Source organism: Plectrocnemia conspersa, unplaced genomic scaffold (assembly GCF_051122295.1).
Source record: "Plectrocnemia conspersa isolate PC_06_02 unplaced genomic scaffold, ASM5112229v1 ptg000008l, whole genome shotgun sequence".
Lineage (NCBI taxonomy): Eukaryota > Metazoa > Arthropoda > Insecta > Trichoptera > Polycentropodidae > Plectrocnemia > Plectrocnemia conspersa.
The window spans coordinates 25,231,228-25,254,596 of NW_028277172.1; the positions used below are offsets into that span (position 1 = coordinate 25,231,228).

The 23,369-nt window shown below is 28.1% G+C and overlaps 1 protein-coding gene across 2 annotated transcripts in view; it reads right to left on the minus strand.

Moving 5' to 3' along the window:
• LOC148233552 (achaete-scute complex protein T8-like) overlaps positions 1 to 9,625 on the minus strand; it is a 31,606-nt gene extending 21,981 nt beyond the window's left edge. The window contains exon 1 of one of the 2 annotated variants that reach the window (XM_088189842.1): positions 8,234 to 9,625. In XM_088189842.1, coding sequence (XP_088045968.1) covers positions 8,255 to 9,448 — 1,194 coding nt within the window. In that variant the 5' untranslated portion in view covers positions 9,449 to 9,625 and the 3' untranslated portion in view covers positions 8,234 to 8,254. The remainder of the gene's footprint in view (positions 1 to 8,233) is intronic. The other variant, XM_088189841.1, reaches the window with a different exon arrangement.
• Positions 9,626 to 23,369: the final 13,744 nt, after the last annotated feature.

Below are 23,369 nucleotides of genomic sequence, written 5' to 3' on the forward strand. Positions count from 1 at the left end.
CTTATATAAACTTTTCTCTAGAATATTTTGAACTAAATTATGATTTTTTATATAATTAAAATAAAATATATAAATTTGTATTTTTAAATGTTTTACATTTTTTCTTTTATATTTTTTTAACGAAGTTACGATTTTATAATTTTTTGAACAGCCGCCATTTTGAAACAAGATATTATATTACATTGACTGACAAATTTATTCGATTTTTTTACAAGATCTATTTTTAGAACATTTTTTGTGTCAAGTATGGGTCAAGGTTTCGTTATATCTTACAAAAAATAACGAAAAAATAAAAAAAACATTTATTAATTTAAATTTTCAATAATTTTTTATTTTAAATTTTTTTTTTGTCTTAAAGAAGATTTTGTCTGTATATATTTTTTTTTTGTATTTAAAGAAGATTTTGTCTGTATATATTTATTTAATTTTTTTAAAGAAGACCATTAAAAATCTCGACTGTGTTCGTGAGCCAGAATAATCCACCTTATTGTTTTAAAATGGCGGTTAATATAAAAAAATAAAATAATCTAAAGGACGTAAAAAAGTGTAGAATAGAAATGAAAGTAAGTTTTTAATAAGAAAGTATTTTTTAAAGAACAAATTTATTATGATACAAAATGAGGTATAACGAAATTTTAGGACACGATAACTATTGTAGTTTTGAATAAATCGACATAAAACTTTTAGCAATAGATTGCAAATATCTCGACTGAATTTTTAAGCTAACTATAAATTTTCAAAATAGCGACTAATTAAAATATTAAAAAAAATTAAAAAAAACATTGAGAAAAATAAATAAAAAGTGTTATATAATAGATATTAAAATAAGATAAAAAACCTTTTTTACATAGTTTGAATTTTTATTTATACAGAAATCTAAATAAGAATTAAATTTTACGTATGATAAGCAATTGCTATAAAATATATTATTTTAATTTTATATTCCATAATATTTACATAAAAATGTGTATCAGAAATATTTGTTCTAGTAACGTAGCATTTATAAATAAATTATACATATCCTAATGTAACGTATGAAGTTAGTAGCGAGTGAAAGAATTTTTGTTTTTTATGAAGATAAATCAATATAGAAATTAAAAATAATATTTTTCTTGTTTATGAATGAACATTTTAAAGTAAATCTATTTATAATTTATATAAAGCAAACCCTTATTTTAAATATTCTTTCCATGAAACTCGTAAATATTGATAATTTTTTTAATAACTATGTGTATTATATATTTAACAAGATTAATAAATATATAATATAACTTTTAAATATGTCACATATGTGGTTTTATTGATTTTATATTTTCTAGTTCTAAGCAGAAGTTTCTATGCTTTTAAATGTTTTTATTGTTACTAGATATTATCTCATGACTACTATTTCCTTAACATATTAAAATCATAATGATTACCCTTATTAAAATCTGCTTTCCATTTCAATATAAGTATTTTATAGCAAATAAAAGTATAGAAACTTAAAAAAAATGAATTATGTTAACTATCTGAAATAAAATGTACTTTATTTTATATTTTAAGTAAAGGTAAAATGTACAAATCTCTAAAAAATTTAAACAAATTAATATGTTTTAATATGAGAGAAGATGTATATTGCAGTGAATGTGTATTTTTCAGTAAAATAAAAATATATTTTCACCAGTAGAATTATTTCACTTACTAGTACAAGTTAAATAGATAATTTTTTTTAAATTTTTAATACGTAAACTATTAAATTGTTAGTGAAAATACCATTGCAATATATTAAATATGGTGTATTGAAAAAATATTTATATCTTGCAAAATTATTTTGCATAAATATGTTAAACGGTAAACACTAGAATAAGTTAAAAATAATATAATATATAAAAAAGTGCATTATTTTTTTACTTGCTGACTTTACATTTTTAGTCGTTTTAAAGCAATATGATTGGTTTCATTAAAAAACACTTATTACACATGAAGCTATACTTTCACTGGCAAAATAGTTTCAGTGAAATCATATCTGATTACATATTCACCAGCATATATATTTATAGTTTTACTACTAAAAATTTCATTTAACTGAAAACTTAATTTGACAGCTGCGAAACATTCATTTGCTGTTTAAACCCAAATCTAACTTAAAATCAACTTGATCTAATGAAAGTTCTTAAACTATAATTAGTCTTAGAACTTTTATTAGGTTAAGATGGGTTTGATTTGGGTTTAAACATTTTTGCCTTAACGCGTGATTTATTGTTCTACAACTATTTTTTGAAACTAATTTAATATGGGATGGTGTTGATCTGTAGTTAGTTTTATTATTTTAATTTTAAAGCAAATCTGTATAATTGTAATGTCTATGTTTTGGTGTAGAAAAATTAAAAACAACATTTTAATCAACAATATTTTATAAGTTGCCTTTAATAATTCGCATTATTTTATAAGTTGACTTTAATAATTCGAATTAAATACTTTTTTAGTTTTATAAATGTACGAAAATGTTTTATGCTTCTTAAATGACAATTTTAAAGCAGCATAAAATTTTATTTATCAGTGAAATTATATTTTGCCTAATAAGAATATATATCTACCAGTAAAAAAATATTTTCACTTGTATTATATATTCATTGTTACATATTAACACAGAATATTTTATAAGGTTCTTGATACAAGGAATAAATTTCACTAGAAGATGAATTCTGTACAATTAATAAATATATATACATATGTATGTATATCGATGATCAAGTTATTTATTTTATTTATACTACATTAAATTCCCTAATTTTTTTTATAGCAATTTTTTTGTTAATGTTTTCATGCTTCAAAGCCATCATAATACATTATGTTTCTGTCGTGCAAGGGAAGAAATCCTAAGGATTTCTCAGACTCACCAGCCGGAAGAAATTGGGAGAAGGGAACTGGTTTTTTGCAATCCCTTTTCATTTGCGCACAAAAGGGCGTCTGGCTCATGCTGTTTAACCTTTTGTAACCTTGTGCCTGTACTATTGTGTTCCGCAAACTTCACTTTCGCAGACTTCATCGCGAAATTTCCACTGCGTTCAATCGAGCGATTATAATGTAATTATTTTCATACGAATCGAAAATTTTAGAACCAAATTAAAACACGTATTCAAGAATGGCACGAATCGGTTAAATACTATATATAAAAAAATAAAGATTGAAGGAAATGTGTATGTCGAACTTTCGCTTTTCGAAACGAGTGGTCGCTAACGATGAAGAGGAAGAGTGTTCAAGATGACAAAAAATTACAGAGGTTTTCGCGAATTCTCTATATTTAAGGTGGAGGATGGAGGAGTCAATAACAATCGACAAATTCCTTCGATTGGTTTCGGAATGTTTATGGTGGGTTGGATTTTATTTACCGGCTTTCCACGTTTCGAAGCACTGCGAGCAATTTGGATGTATATCTCTCTTTGTGACCTGTCATTATGCAGTCTTTTGATAAAAAAGCGTCGCTCGAAAACTGGTACCGGAACCGAAGGAAAACAGTAACGAGTAGTTTAACCGCGTTTGTCGATAACGAGTGACGCAAAAACTAAGTATATAACGTAGTAATAAGGCGTTTTAAAAATTATTTAAAATATACAAGATAACTGATCATTAAAAAACTCATATCTCTAAGAGTGGATTACCAATTAAATTGAAACTGTTTTAGCAAAAAGATCAAATAAAATCTAAATTTAAAGAAAATAACTATACAAAAATCATATCTGCTAAACTATATAACGGCTTTGTCTAATGAAAAGAAAGGCATATTATATCGATAATAAAAAATATAATTAATAAATTCCGTTCGTGACAGTCTGGCTTGTCAAGCCGACTGGACACCTTTGCTTCCATACGTAATGAACAGGTGAAATTGGTACTTTTGCAAGAGGTTCCGGGCAAATTCGCTCACTGGCTAAACGTGCCTATGTGCGAAAGGTGTGCAATTTCATAAGACTGCACAAGAATTATCGTTTATGTTTGTGACGAAATCGCGATTCAATGCTTTGATATGGATAATTGAACGGAGGGTAAGTCAAACACGAAGGTCGGGCAGCACGCGAATGATAAACGAATTAAGGGCTCATTTGAGTATGCGCCGATGATTTTTATCGGCTAATGGATTCAATTGCTTGGGATTGTCAAACTTTGGGGCGCTGACTATACGCTGCTTAAAATTTATTTGGTTAGAATTGTTTTTGAAATTCAGAGACGATTAAGTGAATGTGTCTAGTTATTGACACTGGTGGGAGTATGGGAGATTACGCGTTGCGTGTTAAGTTTGCCTTTGAAAATCGTTAATTTTGATATCAATGTAAGATTATTAATAAACTTTAGAATATTTTCAACAATATATTTTAAGGTTTTTGGAATATTAATATAAATTAAAAATATCACTTTAACTTAAAAAAAAGTGTATAATAAATATTAAATAGGAGTTTTTCTAGATGTCTAAAACATGAGTTAAAAACAAATATTTATTCTTGCTGTTAATTAATAAAACCGTGAAAAAAAAATTATAAAATTACTTTTTTATATATATAAGATATAATAGATTTTAATTTTTGGCATATTTTTTCAATTTCTTATTTTTTTGTAATATGCCTTTTAAGCATTTTAATAAATTATTATTATTGTACAACAATTTTTTTATTCTTGTGCGTGTACAGAAAGGATCGGGTTGAACTTTGGATTTCGGACGTCATAGCTGAACCAGAGTTGAGCTGAAGAGGGAAGCAGCTGTCTGTTAATGATCAGCATAGCTCCAAGAGAGGATTTTCAGGTGAAGTATTGATAAAGTGCTGACGAAAACGATTTCAAAATGAAAGTGAAGAAACCATCACGAAAATCAAGTAGTGAAATTCGCTGAAATGTTTTTTTTAAATTTTTATCGTGTCTTCTGAATGTTTATCTAGATTTTTTATTTTCCCAGATTAATATATCGTGACGATTCGTACATATTAGGTATTGAAAATACTGTGATAAAAAGCTACTTTAGCTTCAAAAAAATATTTTTAACGTATTTAATAAAAAAATGCGCACTGTATGGGTTAATATATGCTTAGTCCTAATGAGAGAAAAACATATTTTTTTGCTCGTCAATAGCATATATATGTGGTAAAATTTTATTTGTTTATTTCTGTCTGTTTTTTTTTTATTGGAATATTTGTGTTGGATTGGCAACCTTGCACTTATCATTTCACATTCATGTTGTTTGTTAATGTTACACAATTTGTATGTGAGTGCAAAGGCACTGAACCTACGTTATAGTTTGCTTTTAGCTAATTATTCGGAATTTATTATTACACGCACGGTAAAAAATGTAATGGTATTTTGTTTATTGCGCTTTTAACGCATAACATGATTTTTTCATGGTTAATGCGTCAATTGCCATATAAGCTTATCATTTTTATATTATTTCTATTCAACTGTAATTCATAGACTACACGTTTTTAAGGAGATATAGTCTGGAAGTAATATTCTTCGACTATCAAATGTTTGGAGCATTGCAGATTTAGAAAGTGTGCATTTACTAAATTTTAACTTTTGCCAAAACCATTTAGGTTAGTTTGAAGCGGATTTTTTCAAGCAAAGATTCATTTAGCTATCAAAAATATCGATAAAGGTGGCACACGTGTCACAATTCAATTTTATACATTTTAATGCCATATTTGCCGCGTGACATATATTTAGTATCCTCTCAAAAATACGCATAGTTCAATAATTTTGTACACAATGTCTTGTCATCCTTGTTTAAAAAGCTGTCTTTTCGCAAATATAATTATTGTTGAGAAGTGATTTTCTTAAAGGATATTGCTTCCATCGCACGAGAGGCGGCCCAATACTAAAGCTATCTTCTCCGCAGAATCCGAGCGGTGATAGCCGTCAAAAGAAGCGGCTGATCTTGCGCAAATAGCAGCAATTTCCAAAGGCATAATTGAGCTAAAAACCGACGAATATGTCACATTTGTATCTGGGCAAAGATCGACGAGAAGTCGGACCGCGATCTTCCGAAAGATATGCACTGGTTTTTTGAGCTACTGCACAGTCCGGCGAGGAAACCAGTCGAACAAAAGGGCTTCGAATGCGAAATTTTTGAGTTAAATTGGAGCCGGCCTGTAATTTTTTTCACCGGCTTATCAGATCAAGGGGAAAGATATTGGTACACGTTTGGTATCGAGACTTCATAAATTCACACCACAGTCTTCATAATACGACTGTACAGTTACGTGTGCGCAGAGAAAGATTTATGATACAATGTGGTGCGACAGAGAAATACACTTTAAAAAACCGTCACGTAACTATAAAATAAGAGCAAAAAATATAAAACATTTGCAAATTTATTGACAATATTAAATTATTAAATAACATGTGTAACAATAATAACATATACATGTAGCAATAATTGTTTATATATTGATCTGTAAGATGTATTTTTCAGCAACGTTATATTTTTACTAAAATAAATATTATTTCAATAATAGCATCAAACAATTTATTTTTAATATCAGTGAAACTGTATTTATTCACTGCACAAATGATCTGGTACACATACATTCTGAACATTTAGGCATTAAAATATGATGTCTCATATATGTTTTAAAAATATAATTTAACTGAAAGACGCTAGTGAAATTATATGGTGCTCTAAACTGTTAAAACACAATTTGCTAGTTGCGAAACGATTGCTATTCAAATCCAAACCTTAGCTATACGAATTAATCAAACACAACTTGATATATTTAAAGATCCAAAACTATAGTTAGTTTTAAAATTTTCATTGTGACGAATTGAGCTAGGTTAAGTTTGGCTATGAACAGCAAAATAATGTTTCGTAACTGTTAAATTGAGTTTCAACGACATCATATTATTTCACTAGCGCCTACCATTTAAATTATATTTTCACTAGTAAAAATATCTATCTAGAAAAATGTATTCAGATATAATTTTACTAAACCACAAGTAAAAATGTAACTTCACTGGAAATACTATAATAAGTTTTGTTTATATTTTGAATGGACACAATCACTTTAGAACCAGCAAATAAAAAATACATTAACTGCACTTTTTTAAGAATCAATTATATTATTTACAGCAAAATGTGTTTTGAAATTTGACTTGTATATGTAAAATAATTATTTTAGGTATGAATATATTTACATTAAACCATATTTAGAATATTTAAATAATATTTTGACTACAATTTAATAGTTTTCTAGTTAAAATCAAAAAAATGTATATTATCATCATCATCTTTGTTATAAATTAAAAAGACACAGATTAACTTTAAAGCTACTTGAAACTACATTTATGTTAATTAATATCTTCTTGTAATGAGATTTTCTGTACTTTTAATTTAATTCCTAAATAAATATTGTTTTATAAAATATTATGCCTATTAAAATTAATAATGATATTCTATAACTTATATGTTATAATAAACAATCAATTTAATTGGGATTTATGAATAACTTAAATATGTTATGTGGATCATATTTAATAATATTTTTTTCGACAAAAAATTTTAGCAAAATAAAAAAAATTTAAGGTTATTTGAAACAATTATTACGTATTAAAAAAAATATATCAATCTATATAAAATCTCGAGTGCAATTTTATCTGCCTAAATATGTTTTATATTTATTATTTCATATACACAAAAATGATTTAACCCTTTATAAACATGCAGGATGATACAGTGCTAATATGTAATTCTAAAACATACAAAGATAGGCAAATATAGTGAATGTATAAGATTCAACAAATTAACAATTAATGAAAAAAAATCCTACTATTTGATATTTAAAGATAATTTTAATATCACAATCACTGTGAATAATTCTCTATTTATAAAAAATGTCAATAAAATCTACTTTTAGATAAAAAAAAATCTTATAACCATATTGATTATATAATAAAAATATTATCAGTGTCAATTTTTTATAGGTTTCAAAGTATATTACATTATAAAACTAGATTAAACATTTATTATGCATATATCTATAGTCATCTAACATATATATATACAGTAGACCCCTAATAACACGGTAAATTTGGGACGTGCTATTCGGGTGCGTGTAGTTGGGGATAAGAAAATATGACCCTTTCATTTTTTTGCAAAACGTACGTACGAATAAAGTACGAATGCCCATTTTAAATTTATATTCTAAAAAGAACGATTTGGAATATTTGTTTTTAAGAATCATATATTACAAAAATAAGAAAAAAATACACTCACCAACTGTCAATAAATCTGATGCTATGACTCATCCTCATGTTGGCCTTCATTTTCCCACCACGTAATGACATCGTCCATATCATCATCCTGCTCAACTTCTTGATGGAAACTACCGTCCAATTCACTAGGCTCCTGCTTCAAATCACCATCGACACTATATACAATTTTACTATGAATGACCTGATCGTCCAGCTTCAACGGCGAGCACTTTTCAATCTTTGGCATGTTTGCCTGAATCATCATTTGCTGATGATTCAACACTAATTGCGGCTGATAGACGATCTGATGATGCGAAGGAATCATGTTAATCGATTGTGCATATTTGATATCTAAAAGTTCTTGGTTTTGATTAGGCGATAGAGAGTTTTCACTGTAAAAGTTCGGCGATAACATATTCGGGTGGATCACTGTGAATTCTTGCGGTATGGTTTGAATGTATTCTACATTAGACTGGATGATCATGTCTTCTTGGGGTAGCATATCAGAATTAGGTGTCAATGGATGTACGTTTTCTTCGTCTTCATAACTCATCCCTTGAATTAGATGGAAGGTATTTGTTCCTGGTATTCGCGTGAAACGATGAGGCGTGACAGACGGTAGAGGTGTTGCTGGATTAGAGTCTTCATCTTCTAATGGCGATTGAAGTGAGTAATAGCCTTGTTCGAAAGACGAGCCATTTTGGAGCGATTCTGAAGAAGCCGGCGATGGATATGATGATAATGATAGGTTAGAATCTCTGTTTTCGTCTATTGATAATATATTTTCTAAGCTTCGTATATATTCAACGGCCATTCTTAAAGTTTCAACTTTGCTCAACTTTTTATTAGCAGCTCTATTGTTGTTTGAATTCTCGAATATTTCAGCTATTTCGTTCGGTATGTGTTGCCTTAAAGTTGCGAATCCGTTGTTGACTTGTTTGACTCTGTTTCTTTCTCTAGCGTTTCTTCTCGCGACTGCTACTGGTGGTGGATTGTGTAGTTTTCCAATTGCCTCTTTTTGTTTAGTCTTCTTCTTAGGTGCTTCTAACAATAAGTTTTGGTTGATGAGACTCGTCACTGATACTGCTTGTTGAGTGTTGATTATCTTGGGCTTCTTCCTGAGTATAACAATCTCTCTCTTGGGCTTCGAAGATGTGTTGTCGGCATTGTTGATGGATTCTTGGAGTATGTGGAGTTTGTGCGGAGATTGATTCCTGAATACACTTAGGGTAGCCATTCTTCAGGCGCACATCACTTTGTTGTTTGTTTTGGGTTCACTATACGTGCGGTTAGTGATATGGCGGTTTCGCGACTGATAGTGGCACTTCCTTCGGCGACCGGAAGCAGAGTGATAAGAGCGAGTGGCGGAGCGGAACCGAAAGAGGCGGATTGACTTGGCGCGTGCCAAGGCTTCAAAGGGAATGACTCAAAGGGAGGTGGTACCCTGTGAAGGGCTACACCACCTGGTTGCGGGGCGAGGGGCACATACATGTATGTATTGGGGTAATTTTTTTCTATACGCGAATGAAAACTCATGCGATTTGACGAACGAGTGTGTGTACATGTGGGGTGGATTTTTACCGGATCAGGACACTGCAACGGATACTAAGAAATTTTGATTAAAATATAAATAAAAAAATATTTTAAAACGTCCATGAAAATATTTAAAAAAATAATAAAATATTCAATACAAATAATATGCAAATTGGAAATATATTATATTAAATATAAATTATAAGGTAATCTCATTTTGGCAGTAAAATTAAAATATGAAACTGTTTATTACCACCTATATTATAAAATTAAATAATATATAAATATATTTTATTCATTAGGTGATATAAAAATATTACGATTAAAAGGTGCGTCGCACGTTCCTGGTGCATTAAATTGACGGGTAAAACCAATTGCGGCGCGTTAAAAAATACTTTTAAAATATATTTTGCAATGAATAATTGTGAAATGTTCTAGTTTTAAAATAATATCATTTGGGGAAGCTTTGGATGAATTATTTTGTAAATATAATTACAAAGGATAGTTTTTAAAAATTTATTACAATTTATTATATTAAATATACTTTAGTAGTAGTATTTTTAAAAAGCATTATTTTAAGTCATAAATTTAAAAATGGGTAGTTCGAAACATAATTAGTTTAAAATAATGATAAAATATTTTTTAGAGCAGTGATTTTGACCTTAAAATAATTAAAAGAGAAACTAAAGCAACTTTTACTAAAATATTGGGAAAGCTTTCGAGTAGAATTAAAAAATAAAATTAAGTTAAATGTACAATTAAAGATAAAACAACACTCAAGGAAGAAACAGACTATTACTTTAAGAACATACAAAAATCAGCTTGAAATATTATTAAAGAACTATAAGACAGTAAGCAATAACTACACAATAGCCCTTTAGGCCGAAATCGGTCGATATATCGACAATATGAATTGAACTTGTCGCTATCGGCCAAAATACGATAAAATCAAAAATCAAACTAAAACATTACAACAATCTCATAGAATTATTTTTTATTATTATTTCTTTATATGTGTATATCTAATATATTTTAAACAATAAATTATATTTTTGTGCAACTATTTGATTATTAATTATAAATTAAATATATTCTTAAAATATGACCCTTAGTGGTCAATGGTCAATATATCAACCGACAGAAATTTCGAAATTTACAAAATTTTTTTTATCAAAATTACTTTTTATATATAATAAGAGTTTAAAAAAAAATTTTTAGCCCTTAATTCCAAAATAATTAATTCGCGCAGCAAAAATAAGGGCAATTAAAAGATAAGTATTAAACCAAAGAATATAAGTATTAAAATATTATAAATAATAAAGCACAACAACTAAAACGAAAAATTCGGAAACTAAAGGAAGATGTAATAAATAATTCTTGAATAATTTAATAGCAGATAAATATCCATAATATTATTTATGAAAAGCAACGAAAAGGTTATGAATACTTATAACTCATATTCTTCCAGTCAAAAACGATGAACGAAACAATAAAAAACCAATGCTTTTGCTAACCATTTTCAAAAAAACACTTAAAATCCAATAAAATTGAAATACAGGACAATTACATAGGAAGCTGAATAGAAAACCAAGAAAATAAATAAATAAAATATGTAACACCAAAAGAAGTAGGTATTGAATTATTAATTATTATTGATTTAAATAAAGCACCTAATTTAATTTATTAAATGGCGAAATCATGAAAAAACTTCAAAAAAAAAACAATAGTTAAATTAACATATTTAATAAATTCAGTGTTTAGATTAAAACATGTGCAATGCCTGGAACATAGCAGAAGTATTAATGATTCCCAAGTTAACGAATTAAAATCGTACATACCTAGGTATTCAAAAAACTACTATTGAAAACATGAAACTCCTAATTAAGAAGAAAACAGCGGTTAAGTGAATTGCGCAAACAAAAATTTGCTCTTAACGAAAATTTCACACAATTTATTTTAAAACTGTTATAAATTAAAAAAAAATCGTAAGCAAGATCTCTTCATTGTACTTTCAGATTAATTTTTAACGACCTTGTATCGTCACCTGTCGTTGGTTATAAACATTTCGTAATACTGTTCTTCATCAATATATATTTTAAGATGGCTCATATAATTTTGATCAATTATATCATTATTATAATTGAGCAAAAACATTTATTTATTTATTAATTTTATATACATATATTTTTTCACTCCCCGCCAATGGATTAACTGCTAACATTGCCACATGGTACTTAGTACATTTTCGAATTGAACCGCGGGCGCGAATGAAATAAAAGATTCAATATGCCGAACAAAGTGTACCGGGCAGCGCTGCTCACGGTAAGGGATGGATATAGGCATGTGCCAAAGCGACAGCTGTAAACGAAATTTCTTTATATTTTTATTCTCATGACATGTAACCACTGAAGTGCTGGCACTATTAAAACAGGGATCGTAAACATTTTATATATTAGAAATATATTATTTTTATTTTTAAGAAACGTTAAACCGCAGAAGTGACTTTGAGGTTACTATATGGTAATTATAAGGAAGGTAAAAATAACACTGAAGGTAGATTTGAAGGGATGTTGAAGAACATTTATAATTAAAAATATTTAATAAAATAATCAATAATAATTTATTAAAGTATCGCTGCGAAGAAACAAGTCGTCAATCCATGCTTAAAGGGTCTTATAATATCAAATGATATATTTGTGTCTCTTAGATCTTTATAGATACTCAGCTTGTTTAAGTTAGCGTTATGACACTGCTTATTTTGACAGTTTGGAATATCATAAAAACCATAAATAACCTTCAGAGTCTGGACACACACCAAAAATGTACCGAAATACGAATTATACGTTATGTAGAACGACGTCGTTTCCAATTTTTATTATTTCCGCATTATTAATACGCATATAATTTAATATTATATGTATTAAACAGTAACAAATAATCTAGTATAAAACAAAATGCATTAAGAGCACCATAAATTCATTAATCATGTTTTATGCTGGCTAGTGCGGACCGTACGCGACAATAGACGGAATAGACTAAGCATCAAAATAGTCATAGTGTTAATATCATATAACATATTTAAATAATTTAATGAAAGGTTTAAATAATTTAATAGCAGTTTTAAATCTATTCAGACGAGCTATTGCAACAAGCTTAACAACTTCATAAGTAGGTTTATTAAAAAAATTGTTAAAAACAAGCATATTTTTATTGCGATTTATTGTGTGTTTTCATATAAGAATGATATAAAAATTAAGGAAAAAAGCTTTTTTAATATAGAGTTCTAACCCACTCATAAAAGTCCAGTACGTAAACAAGCGTAATTGATTATGGCAGTAAAGCACGACGCCTTCCTCAGGATGGTCATGTGTATAAAATCGGATACACAGCGCATAAATCAACTATCTAGATGTAGACTAGCTTCCGACAATAGCTCTCTAATTTAGACACGTGAAGGTTCATACGAACTCGAACTCGAAACACCGATCACCAACAAACAGATCTATAAAGCAGACGCTTCCCTCTTCGCGTCAACCAAAGTCTAGCTCAACATCAAGAATCTATTCAAAATTTAAAAGTACAATCTGCTTTGAAAACAACTGGATATTTTAAACGCAGACACGGATTAGAAGAGTGCGTATTTGTTTACATAATTATACAACTTTACGTAAATTTGACAATTTTTTTGCACAAATATAAATTATCAACAAAAATAAAATCCATGACACAATATACAATTAAAAATGTTTTTATGTGAATTATTATTAATAATATATCTTTGATTATATATTATATTTTTTTATTAAATTATTTATTATATATTATTTTTTTGCAAATAGATTAGGGTGTTTCATCTCATATTTAGAATGTTATTTCTATGAAAATTATGGTATGGTAAATATGGTACCAGATTAAAAGCGCTTTTAAAATATTACAATACAAAAACAGTGAAAATATTTTTAACCAATAATTGGACTTTCTCTATTTAAAAAATCTATAAATATAATCTAGAGCTTCAGAAATTAGCTTTTATTTATGTAAATACACATTTCTATCATTGTTCATAATTTGAACCGATTTTAAACATTTTCATTTCAACCAAAACAGTGAAAATATTTATTAAATGAACGTAGTAATAATACAATATTTAGATTAAAATTTAGCAAAGCTTAAAATCATTATTAAAATAAATAATATTTATGTGCGTTAAAAATTAATTTAATATTTTTTTTTATATAACAAGCAAAATTCGGTTGGTCGTAAACCTATTTTCTTGGCCTTAATCGCCGTACTTTTTTCTTGTTTTTAATATTATAAATTATACTTTTAACACTAATTAAATTTTTTTTAAAACATTATTAAATTTCACATAAATTTACATATTATTATAAAAAATATTAATATACAAAAACCAATGGTTCGCTACTCCTTTTGGGCTAGAGCTTTTATAGTGGCTTAATGCAGGATGCGGCGAGAGGCGGATAAAAACATTTTATAAACATGCAAATAACAATTGCAGACTCTAAAGAGGTATCTTCCCATCTTTTGAATGTGTCGAAAATAAAAAATATACTGAAAATTAACCATCAATTATGAATTAAGCCACATTGTACTCTTGCATGATTAAAACTATTTTTTATGGTGAAGTATATGTATATTTTTTTTGAGGGGATGTTGGTGAAATTTGCTACCACCAAATGGATCCAATCTTCGAGTTATAAATAAGACTTGCTTGTCTCTGCGAACGGAACTGGGTTACTATTACGTGGATCTTGGGAAAAAACTTATATGCCACCATATGGCACGCGATCCTCGCGAAGGTACATTTATCTCTCGTAGGCAATATGGTGCCGGGATGTTGTTATAGAGTCTCGTTCATTACCGAAATTGTTATGGAAGAACAACATAGCATTAAGTTAATGTTGTTGGTATTTTAAAGTTGTGAGACAGTATCGATCGAAACAGGAATGATTTCCTGTGCTGGATTTGAGAATCTCTCAAATTTTATTTGTGGTAATTTTGACTGATAAAAAGTTGTATTATTTAACATAATTGTATGACTTTTTTTAGATAGAGTAAAAAAAAATTAAAAATACATAGCGTAAGTAAAAACCATTTAACTCAAGTTGGTAAGTAGTATACAGCTAAAGTGTTTTTCTGCGTCTTCGTCAATAAAATTAGTCTAAACAGCAAAAAATCTTGTCGAGAGGAACTACTGAAACTTGTACGTGCACCCAGAGAGGAAGACGTCCCCCTGAGAGGATTGCATAATTCATCCAGCCTCGCCCCAAACTAATTGGGCGTGAGTCCAAATGGAATCCAAATGTTTGCGCTCCATGTGCATGCGGATGCGCTTTTTCTTAAGGTGCACAATATCGACGATGTCAGGTTTCGTGCCTTATGGTATTACCCTCGAAATGCAATTTTGACTGATTGCGAACATGTGGCGAGTGACTGAGAGCTACTTATCCCATAAAAACGAGGTTAATAAACCTATTTAGTCTGAGTGAAAATGAGCATCTCTACAAACCACGGTGATCTAATTTTAAGTCTCGGGAGGGTGGCGAAGACGAACAGGTCTCGAGATGGGGGAGTCTGGTGGATTCGTGTCAGCAGGATCAAGGTTAACTCTGAAAGCTCCAATGGATCAAGGTCAGACGTGAGCTCCACAATGAATAGCGGACCATTGAAAGACTTTTGATTGGAGAAATAGTCCGAGCTGAATGCAGCACGTGCCTCTGAATAGTGAGTCGCCGACGTATTATATAATAAAATTACTTGATTGAAGTAAAAATGATTGGTTTTGGCGTGTGTGATTAAGATTTTTTAAAGAACCCTAAGACGATCGGGTTAGCAACGGAATTCTACCGCATTTCCGATCCATTGTGGGGTATAAAACGACCCCTGAAGGGCATACTTGTCCTGCCCAATAATTTTTCTTTTGTGCATACGCTGCTTTGGCAACTTCTTTTGATTGGAACATAGGTGTGTAAAGAATCGACGGATTCGTGCCATGTTAGCAAATTAATATTTAAACAAATATATATGTATTTAAGTATATTTTAGCTTAAATTTATTTACAAAGAAAGTATAATTATACTGAAATTCATAAATATTAATTAATTATTACAAATAAATTTGTCCGTATAAACCAATACGTATCTCAAACTTCCCACCTCCATTTAAAAGCATTGAATCATATAAACAAGAGAAGTCCTTGGCAACGTAACTCAGGTGGTTCGCACAAAACTTAAAAGGAACACTACATGGACTAATAATACGTCTCGATAAATTGTGTCTGGACCTTTCATCTCGTTTTTAGACGTCTGTGAGTGTTAGTGACCTCTCGGTGATTTTTAAAAAAGGGTCTTATTGAAAACAATTATTCCAATTATGTAACATGCGAAGTTATTATATGAGATTTGTGACAGGATTCATAACTTTTGTGTTATGGTATTAGACTTAAGTCTTCGTGCCCATTTTATAGGCAGCTAGGTAAACAAACAACCCTCCATATCATAATAATCCAGGGACAATGGGCCGCAATTTAATTGCCCGCCCCTCTTATGTGTCATATTTCAACTATGCGCCCGCACGTACTATTTTGCTGGAAATTTTATTGTTGCTGTGCAAATCTGATGAACAATGACGGTTCCAAAAATAATACTAGGGATGGTGGTGCTTATAATGATTGAAAAGGAATGAGAGATTTTTTGAGTTGGATTTGACATGGAAATTCAAGTTGGAGTGTTTATAACTGGAGATGAAAGTAAATATAATATTCAATATCTATAATAGACACAAAATCAACTATTATTTAAAAGGCTTAATATTTAATATAATATAAAAAAAATGTTAAAAATCAAATTAAAAAAATATATAATATACATATTATATAAAATTAAACCATAACACAAATTCAAGTGATATATACTATTTTAATGGTGACTTGAAAACTTTCATTAAAAATAAATAAAAAATATTTTTTTTATTACATTACAATGCTGTATATATAATTGTATTAAATCCAAATTAAACTAGCAATTGTAAGACTTTTTTATTTTGAAATTAATGGGAAGGTAGCTTAACTTGTATATATATATAATAATGTTTAGCTAAGATTTAAGCCTATAATTGTTTTTAACTAAAATATTATTAAGCAAAATCGCATATGTAAAATCATTTGTGTGTATAAATGTGTTTCAAAATACGATTTTTTTATGGTGTTTTTTAAATAGCTTAAGGAAAAAAAATATTTTCGAGTAAATATAATGTATATTAGTATCAGGTTTATTAAAGATTTATGGAAATCACATATGACGCTTTTAAAAATATCCCGAGTTTTAATAATATACTTTAGCTCTTCTACATTCACCTTAATTTTTTAAAATATTTTTGTTACTATAAAATTAAGCAAAATTACCTTTGCATAGTTTTAAGAATATTTTTGGCTAATTGATTTAGATTTATTAAAAATAAAAAAAATCCAAATGACGCTTCTAAAAGTAGCCCAAGCTATCTATGATATGCTTTTAAGCTCTACCACGTACACCCTAAAGGATTTTTTTATTTTTAGTTACTATAAAATTACTGAAAATGTTCTTTGCATAGTATAAATAATATGAGTGAATATGTATAGTTGTTTAATATTCACCTTGAAGGCTTTTTATTATTTTTAGTTATTATAAAATTAATCAAAATTGCTTTTGCATGGTTTTAAGAATATTTCTGACTGAATATTATATATTTAAAATTTTATTTACGATTAATAAAAAAGTCAAGAAATTACAAATGTCGCTTTTAACCTGTTCAACGCCAAACAAATTTCTATGAATTTGCTCTGTAGGCCACCATTTTCAACCCTTTAAAATAATATGAAAGAGGAACACTATTTACCCGAAAAATCACTGTTTACTTTCCTTTTTATTAATTTGAACATAAAAGTGAAAAAAAAAGCACAGAAATAATAAGTTTTAAAAACCACTGTCAGGGCTGCCGCACACAAATATTATATGTAATTTATAATGTATGTGGTTTATATTATATGTTTTCGGTTGTTTTTAATATTTGTATGGGACACGATAATTTCCGTTGTTTTAATCAAAAACTTTTATCAAAATGGCGGCTACTTCATATATTTAAAAATTTTCAACTTTGTCAAAAAAATTTAAAAAATAGTAAATATGGCAATAAGAATATAATATAAACAAAAACAAATTTCAAATTCAAAAAATGTTTTTTTTTACAAAAAATTGTGTTTTTTTATCATTTAAAAAAAATATTGTAGCAGCCCTAACAACGTCTGTATGCTTGATCGTAAATAATAAAAGAATGGTTCAAAAATTGCACATTTTAACGATCACATTCCATTTAATAGATGTCTCTGTATTAAATTAACGAAAAAAAATCAAATTTATTAATAAATGTGTCCGTAATAACATTTGCGTGCCTGCATGCGCTGGCGTTTGACGGCCCGACAGCTTTGGCGTGCAGGCACGTCACTGGCGTTCAAAGAGTTAAAAGTAGCACAAACTTTATTTAGTATGATTTTAGTTATTACATATTATAAAATTTTAATTATTATAAAATTAAGCAAAATTGCTTTTGCATAGCTTAAAAAATATTTTTGACAAAACATATTAAAAAATATTTTTGACTAAAAATATTAAGAAAATAATTTAGGTTTAATAAAAATAACTCTTTACGTTCATTTTAAAGGGTTCATTTACTATAAAATTAGAATATTTGCGACTAAATATATATTAAATTTTACTTAGGTTTAATAAAAAAAATAAGAAAATTATATTTGGCGCTTTTGAAAGCAGCTCAAGATTATTTTTCAATACGATTTTAGTTGTACACATGATTTTAATAAACTTTTAAAATAATTTAGGCTAAAAGTTTATTTAAAGTAATATCAGGATCATTAAAAAAATAGCAAATCTTAAATGTCTCTTTTAAAAGAAGCAAGAATTGTTTTTTTTTAAATACCCTACTTGTACCACATTTAATTTTTTTTAGTTCAGGTAAAGGGTTTTAAAATATATTTTAAGCTATTCCATATTTACATTTTAACATGTTTTATTAATTTAATAAACGATATTTCTAGTAATGATAAAAAATATTAAATGTTGCTTTAGAATTGTTTTGACTAAATATATTTAAAATTTTACAATAGAAACATTTAAGAAAAAAACAATTTTACCAACTTTTATTATTTTTAATTACGTGAAATTGCATTCAAAAAGTTTTTAAAAATATTATATATTTCATAAAAAAACAGATTCAATTAAAAAAAAAATACTTTTACAACGCCTATAACAGTAGCATGAGTTATTTTTTCAATTCACGAATTAATGACTTTGAATACCATTTAAGTAATGCCATTAAAAAATCATTATTGTTAAATACAAATTAGAAAAAATTGTTGCGGCACTTTTAAAAGTAGCCTTAATAATTTTATTATGCTTTTAATTCTAAAACATTTCCTTTCAATACCATTTATTATATAAAATTAGCCTAAAATATTAAATTAATAATTGAAAATTTATATAAGGTTCAAGATTATTGAGTTTTGTTAAAAGCACATATTGCAACAATGATTTTCAATTTAAAGCCTATTAGCTGGGTAATAAGATTATTTGATTGTCCGGAAGAATTTATTGTATTTGAACCATATTCAGAATTTACACACCATAGCACATTAAAAATAATATCTAGACACACCAAATTTGGACTACAAATATGACATTATATTGTAGTTCATTAGGGCCATTTTCCCTTTTAACTTTAAAGGGTCAGACAATGTGGTCCAAAGTACAGTACAGTAATTCGGTGCAGTTTTCACTCATAATAATAAATCCGCGGCAGTATCGCATATCTGCACATAAGCAAAGGCAAAAGGCATTATTATTTTCAGCATCCAAAAACTTTTGTCAGCTTATGAATAGGGGGTCGCGTGGAATAAGCGTGTCTGCCGCTTTCGCCCTCACTTTTTTCACAAAATTTGTCATCCCTTTCACCCTTACAGGGTTCAAAGTGAAGTGAATAAGGACAGAGAAACAGGATCGCACGTGTGTATGCGTTAACGTTTTGAACATCTGCCGCGGTTCCCCTCCGAATCGAAATTTTTATTTCTTTATATCGGACCTCTGTTATGGGGATTTTGATTGGGTGGTGTACGTGATGGGATTGTGGGTAAAATACTATTTAAAATTTGGATTAATTTAGAAGATAGTGAAGCTGCTTCAAATTTTTTATATAGATATTTTTAATATACTTTATTTTATTCTAGCAAGAATAAGCTGTGTTTAAAAAAAATTAAGATTATTTTAAATAAATTTAGTTTTTTACTATAAAACTTGTATTTATAATAGAGCTTAAAAGCTTTAAATAAATAAATCAAATATTTATTATTATTGATTATTTTAATAAATTATGAAAATGTAATTTAAAGCGATTTATTATTTTGTCTAAAAATGCGGTGAGAATATTTTATGGCTATTTTAACCGATAATTGCAGTTTTTCTACTTTAAAAATCTGAAAGTAGTACTGAAAATTTATGTTTTTTAATTTTAAAATTAATAATTAAGACTCGTGAGAACTTATTTATATAATTTTTAATATCAAAAACAATAATAATTGATTATTGAGCAGCTTATTGAAACTAAAACATAGCAATTATATTAATTTACAAAACAGATAATTCTAATTTAAAAATCTATTAAAATATCATATAGCTATAAAATATAGCTTTAAATAATTAAAAAAACAATAGTAATACAAATACTAATATAACATTAATTTTTGTGCTAAAAATTATTTTACTGAATTATAACAATGCATATTAGTTTTACGTTTAAGTTGAAATTTATATATAAAATATTCGGAATAATAAGGTTGGATTTTTAAAAAAATATTTTTAAATTTGCTTAAAACCTTCCGAAAGTTTCACATTCATTTTCGGTACCTAATTTATGGTTGTCAAGTGTTCCTAGCGCTCAGAGAGCTTAAAAGCTCTTCATAATCGCGATGCACCGAGTTGCCAATTTGAGCGAAGTGGTCACACAGGTTTGTACAATATGACCATATAACACCACAAAAAATAAATTTAAATAATAATCATCACGAGTCATAGAATTTTATATTTATATATAAAAAAATAGTAAAAATCTGAATGCGATGCAGTAATATTAGAACGTCGGTTATCTCCGAGGGCTAATCTGAATTTATACCTCGACGATAAGGGACGATGTGAATCGACGCGAAGTGCTTTTCAGAGTGAAAATCTGACCTGAAGGACACAATGAGCGTATCGCAAGTAAATCACATTAATTTAGAAGGGACATCGGGTCTGAAATGGTGGATCAATTTTTTTTGTCCTCTAGAACGTATAACGGACTATTGTACAATGGGACCCTAGGTGCTTCCCAGTGCATTGTTCGTTTTGCGAAACCGAAAAGTTTTCGGTTCAAATATTTGCGATTCGATTTACGGTACAATAATAATTTGTCGTCGAATAAGTCCAGATCAAATAACGACGAATTCCTGGCCGATATTTATTTATGATATTAACGATATACATGACACGAATATTTAGATGATAATATTATTAATATTATTTTTATTTTTTATAATACCATTGTTTTTAAAAACTAAATAATAAATCATAATATCATTTTTAGACAACGCTGTCACAAAAAATTCGCTTTCTCTGACCCATAAAAAAATCATTGTTACTCCCTAGAAAAAACATGCATATAAATTTCGAGAATTCCATGGAATATTTTTTTAGTACCGTTATAGGTGAAATATTTTTTTTGTGCAAATTATACGCAAAAAGTATAAAAAAAACATGAAAAAACACCGACCCCCAAAAAGCTCGCATTGTGTATGCATTTTTTATACAACAGAAAAAATCTTACTAGCAAAATTTTACCTGGATTTTTTTACGATATCGGATTATTTAGAAGTGTGTAGTTTTTTTATATCTATAAAAAATGTAGCTGTATTTTGCATTCTAATATATTTTAAGTTAAAAAATTGCAATTTTATTTTATTATTAGAAACTATATTTTTTATTTATGTATTTTATGCAATTTTTTTTAGTAAGAAAAAAATTTTAGGCTTTATAAAATTTAAGAAAACGTCACTACGCGTGCTATGTAATAAAAACATATATCGTAATTTAATGAAACATTAATTATTATTTAATTCAATATAATTTGTAGAATATTATATTAATGTGTAATATATTAATAATGATTTATATTAAGCAATTTTAGCTTAAGTTCTAATTAAATAAATTACATTATCTATGTTTTGGTAAACCTAAAATTATATATGTTTAAAGTAAGTAGCACTTAAAACGTGTTTGAACTATTTTTAACATAAAACTTTATTGCAGCACAAAGTTCAAGTTTATTCATTTGTAAACTATACTATGACTATTCATATACAACATTAAATATTTAATAGTGACATATCAGATCGCGAACTTTTAATCCATATAAACTTATTAGAATCTTATTACCGACTATAAAATCATTGCGAATAAAACTAGTATTATTTATAATGAGCTATTGATTAAACGTTAATCTTCACCCGTCATTGATTTATTAGCTACGAATAATTAACCCGTTGTTAGGCGCTCTCCGTACAAACTTCGCTTTGGAAACTCCGCGAGAGCTTTTAAGCTCGCGGTAATGGATTCGTTCCAATAAGAATGCTGACAAAATGGATGACCACCGATAGCGCCAATGGTTAACTTTAATGTTGCGCACCGTGTTTAATGTTGCAGTTCGTGTTTAACATGCTCTTAATCGCAACGAGGACTGTGAAACTCGAATTCTCAGAGCATCCCTGTGGTAGAGTTATCGCCCGGTTGGTACCCTATTCAATGGCTAATTGTTTCGAATGTGACGTGAGCAATTTATGTGGAATTCTTAAAATGCTCATTTGCATATTTAACTCTTTATTTGAATTAAGGATTAAAATATTATTTGTGAACATGTCTTCATTCGCATTTTTTTTAAGAAAAGTAATCACATTAAAATTAATTATTTCTATTTTTAAAATGATTTTAATTAATCGTAGCTAGACATAAATTATTATGTTATTCATTAATTAAAATAACCAAATGGAAGCCATTAAACAAAAGTGTTTAATATAAATTTTAATATCATTGCATATAAAATATCGGAGCTTCCAAGTCTGAACACGGCATCAAAATCACTCCGAGCCGACTCGTCTTCGAGAAAAATTGCATTAATAAATTCTTTTTCTTTATAATTATATATCCGTGTATTTGCGCAGTTAACGCCAATGTTATTAAAACGATACTTTTAACCGTAATAAAATAAATAACAACTCATTTAGGCAATAGGATATTATTAAATAACACAATTGCTTAATTAAACAGACCAGCATTTTCACCTTCGTTATAAAGCAATAATGACAAAAAATCATCTTGTGCATTAAGCATGAAATAGACAACGCGTCTATCAGCATAAAAACCACCATTGTGATTAATGCTCTTCGGAATGTGTTTATATTACATATTACACTTATTATAGGCGTGAATATTTTTTATTGAGTAAATATAAAAGCGATTTAATTGGATAAC